Source organism: Candoia aspera, chromosome 18 (genome assembly GCF_035149785.1).
Source record: "Candoia aspera isolate rCanAsp1 chromosome 18, rCanAsp1.hap2, whole genome shotgun sequence".
Lineage (NCBI taxonomy): Eukaryota > Metazoa > Chordata > Lepidosauria > Squamata > Boidae > Candoia > Candoia aspera.
This window is the reverse complement of record NC_086170.1, coordinates 6,025,087-6,038,678: the sequence shown is the minus strand read 5'-3', so window position 1 is coordinate 6,038,678 and position 13,592 is coordinate 6,025,087. Positions and strand designations below refer to the sequence as shown.

Here is a 13,592-nt window from a genome sequence, read left to right as displayed (position 1 = left end):
TGTCACTGTTGCCTTTTGCTTGCCTTCTTTCTTGGGCTACTTCTAGTGTCTCAGCAGACAGCCATTTGGCCTTCTTGGTTTTCTCTTTCTTTGGGATGTATTTTGTTGCCGCCTCCTGAACAATGCTGCCAACTTCTGTCCAGAGTTCTTCCGGGACCCTATCTACTAAGTCCAGTCCCTTAAATCTATTCTTCACCTCCACTGCATATTCCTTAGGAATATTAGTGAGCTCATATCTAGCTGATCTGTGGATCTTCCCTAATCTCTTTAGTCTGATCCTAAATTGTGCAAGAAGAAGTTCGTGATCTGAACTACAGTCAGCTCCAGGCCTTGTTTTTACTGACTGTACAGATGTCCGCCACCTTTGGCTGCAAAGGATGTAATCAATCTGATTTCGGTGTTGTCCATCTGGTGAAGTCCATGTATAAAGCCGTCTCTTAGGTTGTTGGAAGAGAGTGTTTGTTATGCAGAGTGAGTTGTCTTGGCAAAATTCTATCATCCTATGTCCTGCTTCATTTTGTTCTCCCAGGCCATACTTACCTGTAATTCGAGGTGTCATTTGACTGCCCACCTTAGCATTCCAGTCTCCTGTGATGAAAATAACATCTCTTTTAGGCGTGTTGTCCAGTAGGTGCTGCAGATCCTCATAGAACTGCTCTACTTCAGCTTCTTCAGCATTTGTGGTTGGGGCGTATATTTGGATCACTGTGATGTTAGATGGCTTGCCCTGAATTCGAATTGAGATCATTCTGTCGTTTTTTGGGTTGTATCCAAGCACTGCTTTAGCCACTTTACTATTAATTATGAAGGCTACTCCATTTCTTCTGTGGTCCTCTTGTCCACAGTAGTAGATCTGGTGGTCATTTGATGTGAAGTGGCCCATTCCAGTCCATTTCAGTTCACTGACACCCAAAATGTCTATCTTTAATCTTGACATCTCACCAATAACCACATCCAATTTGCCCTGGCTCATAGATCTTACATTCCAGGTTCCAATGGTGTGTTGATCCTTAGAACATCGGATTCGCCGTTCACCACCAGCACCGTCGGCCGCTAGCCGTCCTTTCGGCTTTGAGCTAGCTGCGTCATCACGTCTGGGGCTAGTTGAGCTCATCCTCTGTTCCTCCCCAGTAGCATTTTGACCATCTTCCGACCTGGGGGTCTCATCTTCCGATGGTATACCGACATATCTCTGGTTGTACTGATCCATTTAGTTTTCACGGCAAGAATACTGGGGTGGGTTGCCATTACCTTCCCCAGGGATCGCATTTAGTCTGACCTCTCTGTCATGACCTTCCCGTCTTGGGTGGCCCTTCATGGTTTAGCTCATGGCATCATTGAGGTGCTCAACCAAGAAGGTTAATCTGAGACCCTTGTATTTTCTCTGACCATGGTTCTGAAGATGTTCTTGTATCTCTTCGAATGGCTGCTGACCATTGACTCTGTTGGCTCTCCAGATGTTCCTGCGGCTCTCCAGGTGGTTGCTGACCATTAAGTAGGCTAGCTCTCAAGATTTTCTGTAGTTCTTCAGATGGTGGCTGACCATTAACCATGTCTGGAGCTGATGGGATTTGAAGCCAAGAATATCTGTAGGCTAGATGTCTGCAGTCTGGTCTAAACCATATATTTAGAAGAGAGCCCCCAATACATTATTTTAAAAATACATCTCAAGCTTAAATTTGGAAAAGATCAAAGGTATGGCCTTGGGTTAACCTCCCCAATCCTAAATACCTTTGGATTAGCAGTTGTCCTCTGAAACTAATTAGCAAAATCCAGGGGGGAAAAAAGGAAGGGTATCCAATACACTATGGATGCCTATAGTTTGTAAAGCAACGGGACGTTAGTGGGAAATAAATCACCCTGAGTATAATGAAGTAGTTGTGGTAAAATGCTTCACGTGAGGAAGAAACAAGCTTGGTCCCAAACCACTTCTACTGAGAGTTTGCTAGAGTCAGTGCTGGAAAAGCTGGCAGTGAATGGAAGTGATGGGGGTAGAAAGGGAGAAGGTAACTCAAGACTGATTTCTTCTTGTTCCTTCTAAAAAGCTGGAAAAGGAAAAGGGAGGGATGCTGTGGGTGGGGGGGTCCCAAACAACTGGGCAACCAAAAACACCCAACTTTTAAAAAAAGTATTTTGTGTTTGGAAACAAGGACGCAGCAGATGGGTACGCGCAAACAACATGCGTTGCTCATGGGTGAACAAATGGAGAAAAGAATGATTGGTTAATTACTTTTTTGTACACTTCCGTTGTGTTGCAACTGGCACTGTCCACCGTCATTACAATCCCCGTTTTTAGCAGCATTTTTCCCCCCTGACATTTTTCAGTCCTTTCTCCTTCATCCCAATAAGAAAGACGAGAAGTACACATCAGGCCTTCCTTCTGGAAGGCTTCTTTTGCCAAGCTTGGCCCTGTTAGACACGTGGGTGTGTGTGTGTGTGTGTGGGTGTGTCATCCCGGCCCTATCATGAGGCAACTGCTTCAGGTGGCCATGAAAGGGCAAAGAATGAAGGTATCATCTCGGCCATTGTTGAAATGAAGATATTATTTATTTTATTTATTTATCAAATTTTATCACTGCCCATCTCCCTCCCAAGGAGGGACTGCTTGTTATGGTTATATCTTGGCTGGCAGGGAGGGGAGGAAGCTTTTTTTTGAGTTTTCTTCTGCCTCCTGTGCCAAACTAACTTGGCTCACTTTGGTATGATGCACTTTGATATAATGAGGAATTATTTACTGCCCTAGTTCAGGCAGCAGGGACGCGGTGGCGCTGCGGGTTAAACCACTGAGCTGCCGATCGGAAGGTCGGCGGTTCGAATCCGCACGGCGGGGTGAGCTCCCGTTGCTCGTCCCAGCTCCTGCCAACCTAGCAGTTCGAAAACATGCCAATGTGAGTAGATCAATAGGTACCGTTTCGGCGGGAAGGTAACGGCGTTCCGAGTCGTCATGCTGGCCACATGACCCGGAAGTGTCTATGACAACGCCGGCTCCAAGGCTTAGAAACGGAGATGAGCACCGCCCCCTAGAGTCGGATTCGACTGAACTTTACGTCAAGGGAAACCTTTACCTTTACCTTTAGTTCAGGCAGCAACATAACTTGGGGTTATCTGAATGGTCTTTTTCCAAGGTTTCCCCAAATTCTTATACGGTGGGGTTTTATTTAAACAAACCCCTTGCGCTGCAGAAGAAAGGTAACATTTTAATAACCACTTGAAGCTGGGCTACTTCTCAAAATACTTACAGGTAGTCCTCACTTAATGGCCATACATTTAGTGACGGTTCAGATTTATGACCGTGCTGAAAAAAACGACTTACAACTGGTGCTCACACTTACAACCATTGCAGAGTCCCTGTGGTCATGTGATCATGATTTGGGTGCTTGGCAACCGATTTGCACTTATGACCATCGCAGCATCCCATGCTCACGGGATCACCATTTTCAACTTTCCCAGCCAGCTTCTGGCAAGCAAAGTCAGCGGGGAACCACGTGATTCATTCAATGACCATGTGGTCTGCTTAATGGCCACGGTGATTCGCTTAATGACCGCTGCACAAAAGGGTCGTAAAGTAGGGTTGGATTTGCTTAATGACCCTTTGCTTAGCAACTGATGTTCTGGTCTCAACTGTGGTCATTAAGCGAGGACTACCTGTATTGCTGATTGTTTGCTCCGTTTATAGGTGTTGCCCTTGACAAGTTCCTTGGACAAGTTGGACCAGGGAAAATCTCCCGAAAAAGCATTGGCCCGTAAGTGCAGGGACTATGGAGAAGCAATGGCATGGGCTGTTCTGAAGATAAAAGCCTGTTAGGGTGAGAACTTTACCATGAAGACATCAACTGATCCTGTTTCAGATGTAGCAACAGACGGCTGCTCTAGTCCAAGACTCAAGTTCAGCAGTTCGGAGCAGAAGCGAGTCCTGTCTCGTTTCTTTCAGCCTAACAGCTGAGATTCAAGCAGAACAAACGAAAAAAAAAAGGGAACGCATCGTTTCACAGTAGCATCAAGTATCTATTCAAGTGTTCAAAAAAAAAAAATTGACTCCATCTGTATTGGTTTAAAGACTGATTAAATGACTAATCAAGGAAGTCTTAATTAATTTTTTTTTTCTGAGCAAGAAGAGCGGGTGGGAAGGGTGAAAGGGACGAGGAAGAGGAAAGCATTTATTAATGCCTTACACTGCGTGTCCGATTTCGTTGGTGTCATTTGCTAACAGTCAGCAAATGAGTAATTACTTGCAAGGTCATTTTCAGTATTTTGTTTCTAACGTGTGAGGGGGCATAGATCAGCAGGCTGATTGGATTAGACGCTGGATCTCGAGGGGTTCTGCAAGCCCCCCCCCCCGACAAAACAGGTGATCAGAGGCTGCGGATAACAAGCAAATCTTATGTTGCTCTCCAGAGCCAGCTGGGCCTGCAACCTTGGGAAGGAAGGATCTCCCTGCCCAGGGCTGAAATGAATCTAGCAGGAGGTCCAAAAAAGAGATGAGGTGCCCTTGGGTGACTTATCTTCGAAATCCCCCTTTCTGGCTGTGTTCACACAACACACTGGTCAGGATTAGGGTTAAGGACTGGAAGGACGAGCTAAACTTTGTGAGAGTAGATCCTGGGCGGGGACAGGATGAGATGCATGAGGCTTGGCATGTCAAGGGAGCCTGGCTGCAAATCGATGCTTCGGGGCATCCTGCACGCTCAGGAAAGGAGCAAATGTGTTGAGCAGATTAAAATAAGTCATGAGATTAAAGCTCACCATAGACTCCTTAGAAAAAACAACTGAAAAGGAGCAATGAAGATGATGGTGCAGAGGCAGGAGGAGCCTGGAATTGACAAGAGGACCTCTTTTCAGCCTCGGCAACTGCCCAGCATTGCTCATGCTCATCCTGGATTCATGCCCCGGCTTCCTTGCTTCCAGGAACGTCGGCAAGCACAGCAAAAGGCAGCACGGTCCAGGTCTGGTCACCTCTCACAAATGCCGTCTCAAGAGCCATCACAAGGTGTCCTGTTTTGCCCCTGCGAGGAGCTGAAGGCAGCAGAGTCAACCAGGGAGGATCAGGGCTGGGAGGAGATGGAAGGGAACACAGGTCTCCCCGATCTTAGCCTGGCATGGGATCAAATGCAGGTGCACCATCTGTCTGGGCCAACTGGAAAGTTTGCTAGCCGGGGGAAACTGCTGCCATCTCACACACACACCCTTCCCCAAGTCTGCGCTCATTAAATCAACTTCAAACAGCCACAGCAGCTGCTCCAGGAACATCATTTGGGAACTCGCTGGGATCTTGATCAGGTTTCAAAAATTCCACAGAGTGCTTGGTGGTGTGTGTGTATATGAGAGAGAGAGAGGGAGGCAGGGAGACATCACATTTGAAAAAGCAAAATAAGATGGCAGCGTAAAGCTGAGCGAGATGGCTTAAGCTTTTATTGGCTCCACGTTTTGCAGGGCTGATGCTTAGCAATCGTTGCAATGGAAAAACAACAAATGCCCTCAGCTGCCACAGCTGAATCTAATTTTCTTAAAACAATAAATGGGGGGGAGTGGGATGGGAATTCCCTACCCCATCCCCTATCCAGAAATACATATATTTTTGAAGAGCAGATGGGGGGAGCAAGATCTTGGGGATCATACGATGCCAACGTTCCAGTCATCTGTGACTCACATCAAAACCATGCGTGCTTTTTGAATGGGGCTCTTGAGGCCGAAAAAATGTTATGGGTGTGCTGAAAGCAAGCTTGTTTGTGAAGCCAGGGCGCTTTCAAAGGCTGTGTTCCCTTTCTCGGTGGGGATCCTTGACCTTAATGAGGCCATCAATTCAAGCCAAGTGAGGGTTTTTTTTTTAATTGACTTCTCCTCCTGCAAGTTGTCCTCGTGGTCCTGCCACTAAAGGACTTCTTGTGTTCCTTTCGAATTATTTGTAGGTGGTTTCCCTGTTATAAATCTTGAAGCAGTGGGCAATCAGTCACGATGCACAATGCCTCCCAGAGAATAAAATGATATCAAAGGAGACCTTTGTTTTCATGGTGAAAGACAGCAGAAACAAGGGCAAAGCCAAAAGGAGGATGCTTCCATGGAGGAGGCCGAGGTCTTTAAGAGAGGACGGAAGGAGGTAAAAGGAGAAGCCTCAATATCATGGATATTGAGAGGGAGAGCATCCCAGCATGGAAGAGTCATCACTAAGGCCTGTCAAGAGTAACCGCAAGCTGACATGGGCATCTGTTTACCTCCAAGTGAAGAAGAAGCCACCACCTCCAAGGAGCCTCTTCCATTGTTGGACAGCTCTTACAGTGAGGTCCTTTTTCTTGATGTCCAACCAAAATCAGCTTCTTTGTAATTCCACAGGATCAGAGGATATAAGGGTTGGAAGGGACCCCAGAGGACATCCACTCAACTTTTCTTGCCCCCTGCCAAAGATGTGCTAAATTTCAAAGCTCGGTGGCAGATGGGCTAGACTACAGCTCCCATGATATTAAGCCAGTGCTTGACTGGATAAAAATCTCAGATTTTTTAAAGTCAATACTGCTAATACATGGAGAAATTAATCTGGGAAGCAGGAGCTTTCGAAGCCGTTGTTCCAACCCACGTGGCTTAGCCTGGCCTGGAATGTTGAAATAATCCTGTTTAATTTTGGAAAGAAGTTTACGATACCTAAAATTAGGTCCCAGAGCTTCATAGACATTTGTGCTTTTCCCTTTATTTCCTGCTATAACTATGTTTCTTACACTGGGGAGCAACACAGCACAATCCACTCCAACTGTTCTAATGCAAATCAATCGAGTCATGACACGGCTCTCTAAATGGCATGGTGGCATGGTCCTAAATGAGAACCGGTTGCCACGGGCGAGAGATTTGTACTTTCAGACTTGCAAGATTGATGTCAGCCCTCCCTATTTACCACCTGAGTAATGAGGGCAGGCTCCTCCTAAGTTTCTTCCTCCGTCCGTTACTCTGCTGCAGGCTCCTTCCTCTTTCATTTGATCGTTCCCTAGGCGGCATCTCTTCCCCCGTCTTCCAAGGCCTCTGTCACATTCCACCACAATGAGAGAGTGGTGGAGGTAGATCTGTCCTGCCCCATGGTCTCAAGAGGGCTCAAGCTGCTTGAAAGGCACCCCTGGCAGAATGCTTCTTCATATAATAAATTAATGAATCACCCTCCATTCAGATCATTAACTCCTCAGGAGGAAGATGTGAGACTAGACTTCTTCCTGATGTCTCTATGCGCGAGATCCGAAACAAAAAAGAAGGATGTTCCATTGTGTTACACATCTTGGCCACGTACTCCAAAACTGAGCATCTCTCTGACGGATGGGCCAGAGTCTTGGAAAACTAGTTTGTAAGGCTTGCGGAGGCCAGTAAAACAAAGAGTTTTGAGCACACGATCCACAGTTAGACTTTGAGTCAAAGTCACCATGCCAGCAAAAGCACCCAGACATTTCAAGTTAGAAGGATGGGAACGCTCTTTCCCTGAAATACTGGAGAATTGTTGCCAAACAGAATAGATAATTCTGTTCTGAAATAGGCCAGGTTCCTCTGTTGACTATGAAGGTATCACTGGTTAATGAAAGAATTCTGACCGTCAGGCAGAAGAACCGAGGTGGGTCAAGGATCTGACTAAATAGCTTCTGCAAAGAGGTCTCCACTCCAGAAGTTTATTGTGCTGCCACCTATTGCCGTGTGTCACGTGTTTGCTTGTTGAGAACAGAGTGAAGTGAATCCATTTTGCTATCAGTGTGTTTTTTGACCCCTTCCCCAAACAAGTCCTCTCAATTTGTGGCAAATTTCGGCACTCTCCGGATGAGAAGCACAAAAGGTTCCATGGGGAAAAATAGGTGAAGGTTGTGCTTTGCACACAAAAGCTGAGATTTCAGGTTAACATGTCAACAAAAGCATGCCAAGTGTTTAAAAAGAGAATAAATATTAAGGAGTCACTACAAGCTCATCCACAAAGAACGTAGGTGGGAGAAAGGGAGATTATAAAGATGGAGAAATTTCACAAACACACTTGACAAGAATCCTACTTGACTTGTGCAGGAAGTCACATTGATAAAATACATCTTTTATTACAGAAGCCAATAAACACATTATGACACACTATACATAAAAAAAAATCTGCAAGTAACCTAAGCAGTTTTAGAAATTAAATTTTAAGGGAGGGAAGGGTTTGGTAGCCAGTACCTCCGTTCCAGACAGTGAGTATGTTTTGGCCCCATTTATGCAGCAGTTTCATATTTCAGCCAAATCTACATCTCCCCACCCCCTACCCCCACAACTCAGTTTGCCTTAAAGAAGGGCCGGCTCCAATTTCTGAGAAAGAAGAAAGATGAACATACCTGCTACTTCTGGCCTTAACCATGGTGGAAGCCTCCATTTCCTCTGTAGAGGCCCTGGCACTTTGCTTTTCAACTTTTCTCTGCAGGGATGAGAGTTGGGAGGATGAAAAACAGTAGATCAACATTAAAGAGACACTACAATATAATGTAAGGGACGCGGTGGCGCTGCGGGTTAAACTGCTGAGCTGCTGAGCTTGCCGATCGGAAGGTCGGCGGTTCGAATCCGTGTGATGGGGTGAGCTCCCGTTGCTAGTCCCAGCTCCTGCCAACCTAGCAGTTCGAAAACATGCCAATGTGAGTAGATTAATAGGTACCGCTTCGGCAGGCAGGTAACGGCATTCCGTTTAGTCATGCCGGCCACATGACCATGGGAAGTGTCTACGGACAAACGCCGGCTCTTCGGCTTTGAAATGGAGATGAGCGCCGCCCCCTAGAGTCGGACACAACTGGACTTAATGTCAAGGGAAACCTTTACCTTTACCTTTTACAATATAATACAGTTTTTTTTAAGGGCGTGTCAACTGATTAACTGATTAGATCAGTGTTTCTCAACCTTGGCAACTTGAAGATGTGTGGACTTCAACTCCCCAGCCAGCATATGCTTCCAGCATATCTTCAAGTTGCCAAGGTTGAGAAGCACTGGATTAGATTAATTCTGGAGACATCCTGGAGAAGCATGGTCCTGTGGAACATTTAAATGGTACTTAGGCTAAGGGGCATCACTTGGAGCAAAACACTGGATTTTAGTTTCTTTTTTTCGTTTCATAACACAGGAGGTCTGAGGGCAGGTGCCAGAAGCTGGAGCAACTGAGAGTCTTGAGGATGTTGGGGTTGGGTGGTGTCTGGGCCATCTGACCCTCCTGCGGATTCACACAGCTTGCAGAGAGGATCCTGGAAGGGGCATCACCAGGATAAGAGAGGGGCTGAGGGACAGCTCCTCATCTCCATGTAAAAAATCCTGGAGGGGTGCGTTCCAGGGCATCCTGGGATTTGGAGAAAAGGGGAAGCGGCCTTTTTCCACGTCAGCCCCGCACCCTGTACATTTGATCTTTCTTACTTCAGGCAGTTTGCCAGCCTGTGGATCAGGGAGTGGATCGGCCAGGAGAGAGGCGAGGGTGATGTTTCTGAAGGTGGCCCAGCCATGTTTGCTCCTTTGCAAATGGGGAAAACCGTAGGTATGGCTTCCTTCTGTAGGATAAAGAAGAACAATCTGCGGTTAATCTCTCTCACCCTGTTTTGTTTAGTGGCCATTCAACAATCAATACCTTGTTAACTTTCTTTCTTGCAGGGAGGCAGGGAAACCAGGGACCCACAACCAGTACCCCTCCCCACTAAATCCAAAAGCACAAACACAGGGCTCGATTTCTTCATCCGAGTCCCCTGGAATAATCTTGGCAGCAGGGGAAAATTAACCAGCTTCCCAAGGAGTACGGTTCATTCCAGCCAGGTCAGCGGGTTTTTTCATCTACTTGTCACACACTGATGTCCTGTTCTTCCTGTCCCCACCCACCACCTTTTATCCTAATTTGCAAAGAGCAGGACTGAATGAAGGATGCCCAATGAGCCTCAAGGAGCTCCATTTCCAAATCCTAAGGCTGCCAACCTTGCGGTGCCTTACTTGTGGATAAACCACCTTTCTGAGGAGATATCTGTGGGCACTGCCTTGCAAATATAGGCGGCTTCTGCTGTTTCAAACTTCCTTATTTTCTCCTATCATTCCCTCCCCTCCCCTTTGTGGTCGCTGAATGGGAAGAGCAGGAGAGCTGCAATCTCCTTATGCCGTCTGTTGGTCTGACTGCACAATAAGCAAACATTCAGAGCTACGTCGGAAAGGGCCCACTCCTTCAAAAGAAACCACAGGTTCCTCTTTCAGCACGCTCTCTGCGGAAAACTCCATGTTTTCCTAGGTCTCCTCCCATTAAAACAAAGACAATTATGTTGTTGGGTGCTGTGCCTCCCCCCTGCCCCCCGTGCCTTCTGCCTGGTCATGAAAACGGCCTTCCATTTAGACAGTTAGCCTTGCGCCTTTTACAAGGACATCCGTTTTTAACACCTCTCTCTCCATCGCTCTTCATTAGCTTTTGCTGTCCTGGCGCATTTATGTTCTGAGCAACGAACGGAAACCGGATTGCTTACAGCATCATTTCCAATCCCTTAATGCACTAACAGCTTTCAAGAAAGGCACTGCAGCTGCTGCTGTCTGACCTGCCCGGTTAGCTATGGGGCAGGGAAGGTGCATTTCGACACAGGCTTCCATGCTGCTTGTGCAGCAGGGCAGCCCCTCAGAGGGGCAGCTCAGCTGGGGTTCTCCAAGCCCCTCGCTGCCCCCAAAGGTCCACTCTCAAAACTGCAGAGCTCAGGGGTAGGAAATGGATTTATTTCCCAGTAGCCGCCAAGCCTTTTGCTCACGTTTCTGAACGGCGCCAAACGGCGCTCATCGCTCCCCCATCCAATGGCCAGCCATGCCTTTTTAAACATCGCTGAGCCCAGGCACCACAATCCAGCCAAGCCAAGTGTGGAGAATCCCACTGCATGGGTGTCACCCCTCAAATCCTCCCTCTGTGTCTCTTTTGATTATGACAGCGATGTCTTGATCAGCAAGAGAAAGATCATCTCATCACCTTGGGGAACAGAGGGCGGTCAGGAGCAGGATGACTAGTCCGGTAATGACCGAAGATGGGGCAGTTTGACCTCCTCCACGGGAGTGAAATGCCAATTAATTATCCTTTTTACAACCAACTCAATTACAACATGCTAATCACCTGTGTAGGGCACTAAAAAAAAAGGAGGGGAAGGAAAGAAAGGGAGCCAAAGGGGAGAAACAGGATCACCCATAAGCACCTGTAACTGAGAATGACAAGAGTGATTATTGTTAAGCTGGAGGTCCAGGTTCTAACGTCGGCCATCAAGAGTTATTGGCCGATCACAGCTGACCTCAGTGCCGAAATGCAGCCTTCTCTCAGCGGGAAAAAAAGAAGGAAAGAAAAAGATTGGTCTGGGGGTCCTTCAGAGTTGCACAGGTATTCCCTTTAAAGGTGACCAGACACCGTTCATTAGCCTTTAATGCTTGCTTCAATTACCAATAAATGTCACTAATTAATGAGGTGGGAGGTGGGCAAAGGAGGAGATGCCGAGCCTCAACACAGCCAAGTATCCACAGGAAGGAAATGAAGGCCATTTGGACTGTATAAGCTTCCCTCCTGGGTCTCGGGATCCTGGTGAACATCGAGTGGCTCCACACCTCTGGCCATACTACCTTCACAGCAAGGAAGTTAAATCTTAAAAATCGACTGGCGGCAACGAAAGTGATGCAGAGCATCAGATCTCTTTTCGGCCATTTTTTAAAACTTGTCTTCCACAAAGGAGGAGGGCAGATTTGCCCTTGGGCTACAGCCCCTACACATGATTTTTCCCCACAGGAGGGGGATACCTGTTGTCTCAGCTCAACGGGGCGATTCCAGCTCTGCGGGAGCTGCCACACTCAAGGCCCTTTCATTCCAGGCCTTATTATGTCACGAGGCTAAAATGCATCCCTTGGAATAAGCAGAACCTGGAGAAATTTGCCAGTGCCTGATGTTCTTTTCTGTCTAAGATAAGGCTTAAAAAATCGAGTCTGGGCTGGTGCAAATTGTTAAAAAAAAAAAAAAAAAAGCACCGTTTGGAAATGGTTCGTATTCCATCTCTTGATACTACCCTCAGTTGGAAGGGGCAAAGCTGAACAACGCCCAAAGGCATCCAAAAGGTGCCAGGAGGCCACAACTGTCATCGAGAAATCTGCCCTAGCCGTAGACTGTTCCCAGCCCGTTTCAAAGCTCACTAAGCGCTGAGAGAACTGGAAATGAGGCAGATCGGGGTGCATCTTAACAAATTGCAGGAATGAGTGGGAAAATGTGCTGGCTCGTCCTCTCTCAGAATACGGAATAAATAATAAATTGGGGCAACTGCCTTTTCTGTCGACAGACACCTTCTCTGGAAAATGCTCAGTCGATATTATGGGAAGATAGGTAAACACAGTATCTATCCAGGAAAGAGGGCTGGATTAATTTTAGTTTGACATCAAAACAAGAACAAGCCTAAACTCTGAACGCTCCCTCTAATAATGCTGATTCTGATGCGGCCGAAGGAGCCATGCACAAATGCACAAACACGCTTGCCTAGCTCAATCGAAACTGACATGCCAGAAGCCACGGGATATTTTGCAACCATCGGGGAGAAAAAAAACCCCATAAGAACAGAAAAGGTAAAGGGGTGGAAAGGAACTTCCTGCGGAAGCCATGAACAGAGCATCACTCCCAGGACACGAGGATGCCCAGAACATTTGGTTTCAGGTTGCGTTTGTAATCCCTCCAATGCAGAACTGTTGAAGCAAAACAGCTACGTTTTCCATAAGGACATTTAGGTTTCCAGACAGGAAATCCTAACCTTCCCCTTTGTGTAATATATAGAGTAAGGATTTAACAAACCCTTGGCTTTTCAGGGCTGGCTGAAAAAACCATAGAGCGATGAAGGCCAAAATGTCAGTCCAACATCCTGCTGTAACGCTGCCTTCAGCCGTGTCCATCCAAGCTAACAGCCTTAAACTTCAAAAGGACCCTCAGTGGCATATCAGAGCTGAGAGCAGCCTCATTTGCAGAAAGCAAGGAAACACAAACAGCTAATGTTTCTGTGCCATCTTCACCGTGTCTGGGCTGCATGCACCTTAGTGAACATATGGAAATCGAAAACCAGGGGAGGAAAGGGAATCTGTTACAGGTGAAGGATATACAACTGGCAGAATTAAATGGGAAAGCTTGGCTTAGAGCAGGGTTTCTCAACCGTGTCAACTTTAAGATGGGAGGACTTCAACTCCCAGAATTCCCCAGCCAGCATGAGTTGAAGTCCACCCATCTTAAAGTTGCCAAGGTTGAGAAACCCTGGCGTAGAGTACAGGTAGGTTGCAAGCAAGGCAGGAGGAGAGTAGATCAACCCTTTCCATGTTCAACCACCCAAAAAAAAAAAGAAAAAAATCACTCCCTACATATTAAAACCTACAGTATAGTGCCCAGGAGAAGGCTTCTTGGTGACTTGCTAGATTTTTAAATGCAGTGATTTGGCTCTCCCGCAAGAATGTGTTCACCCTGCAATCTTCCCACATCTGGAGAGAGACAATTCTGGGGTTAAAAAAAAAAAAAAGGCAGCTTGATTTTGCTGCAAAGGCAAGGCTCTCTTTACACACCCCCTGAATAATGAGATTTCTGCCGACTCTGTGGATCTTAGATATCCCTGTACCTTTAGAAC

The 13,592-nt window shown here is 46.7% G+C and overlaps 1 protein-coding gene across 3 annotated transcripts in view; it reads right to left on the bottom strand.

Moving 5' to 3' along the window:
* MORN1 (MORN repeat containing 1) overlaps positions 1–13,592 on the bottom strand; it is a 72,708-nt gene that overhangs the window by 18,059 nt on the left and 41,057 nt on the right. For 2 of the 3 annotated variants that reach the window (XM_063317487.1, XM_063317489.1), the window contains 2 exons: positions 9,357–9,503; positions 8,316–8,388 (listed from right to left, as the gene is read on the bottom strand). In XM_063317487.1, coding sequence (XP_063173557.1) covers positions 8,316–8,388; positions 9,357–9,503 — 220 coding nt within the window. Of the gene's footprint in view, positions 1–8,315; positions 8,396–9,356; positions 9,504–13,592 lie in introns of all 3 variants that reach the window. The other variant, XM_063317488.1, reaches the window with a different exon arrangement.